The following is a 1,066-nucleotide window of genomic DNA, read 5'->3' on the forward strand; positions in this document are numbered from 1 at the left end:
TGAGCATTGGCTCTTTGTTCTTCAGGTTATTCTAAATACTTGATTAATCAGTAACTCTTATTTGCTTACTTTTCAAAGAGGAATAGAAAGTTATATCTAAGAAAGAAAACAATTTTAGAGTCGCACTTAAAGGAATCACATGGTTGATGTAGTGGGACATACAATATATAATTCCAGATTCACAGTCCAGTAAGTTTTTCCTACAATTTAATAGAGAGCTGTTAAATATGAGAATAAACTAAGGAAGTTAGATTCTTTCATAATTTTGTATAACTTGAGGGAAAATGATGTTCAGTAGAAGTACAGATGTAAGTTAATTTTACTAATTTGCAGAGCATCTTAGATAAAAACATAATTTTTGTTTTCTGTTTTACTTTCTTCTCCTTAAATGAGTAGGAGGACCGTTTAAAGATTGATGTAATTGACTGGTTGGTATTTGACCCAGCACAGAGAGCAGAAGCACTGAAACAAGGCAATGCAATAATGAGAAAATTCTTGGGTATGCTGTATTTTTAAAGTTTTTTAAAACTTTTAAAAAATTTTGTTCAAATCTTTATATCCTTGAATTTTGTTTTGTTTTTTGTGTTATTTTGATCTTTCCACTATGGGGGAGAAAACCAGCCACTCTTATATATCGAGCATGGTATTATGAATCAAAACATATTTAACAGTGAATTTTCATTGTCCCGATCAATTTTGCATATAATTAAAGGCTATTAGACTTTTTAAAATTTAATTGCCTTTTTTTTAAGACAGAGAAGTTTGTAAAAGTAATTGCATTTAATGTGTCCTTTTATGTTACTATCACTCTGAGATAGAGAAAAAGCCAGTCCAATATGTAGAAAGATCACCAAGACCTTTAACAAAAATATACTGGGACTTAAAATGGTTACAGCTCACTTTAAAAGTTGTAAACTTTTGGGCTGGTGGGTTAGCTCACTTAGAGCATGGTGCTGATAACACCAAGGTCAAGGTTCAGATCCCCATGGCGGCCAGCCATCAAAAATAAATAAATAAAAACCATTACTTTGAAGTCCATATATATTGAAAATTATGTATCTTTTTT

General features: G+C 30.9%; 1 protein-coding gene across 1 annotated transcript in view; it reads left to right on the forward strand.

Moving 5' to 3' along the window:
- Window positions 1-1,066, forward strand: part of NUP107 (nucleoporin 107kDa) — a 63,287-nt gene that overhangs the window by 39,807 nt on the left and 22,414 nt on the right. The window contains exon 22 of the mRNA XM_008578789.1: window positions 397-499. Coding sequence (XP_008577011.1) covers window positions 397-499 — 103 coding nt within the window. The remainder of the gene's footprint in view (window positions 1-396; window positions 500-1,066) is intronic.

The sequence above is a fragment of the Galeopterus variegatus genome, unplaced genomic scaffold (assembly GCF_000696425.1).
Source record: "Galeopterus variegatus unplaced genomic scaffold, G_variegatus-3.0.2 Scaffold1757, whole genome shotgun sequence".
Lineage (NCBI taxonomy): Eukaryota > Metazoa > Chordata > Mammalia > Dermoptera > Cynocephalidae > Galeopterus > Galeopterus variegatus.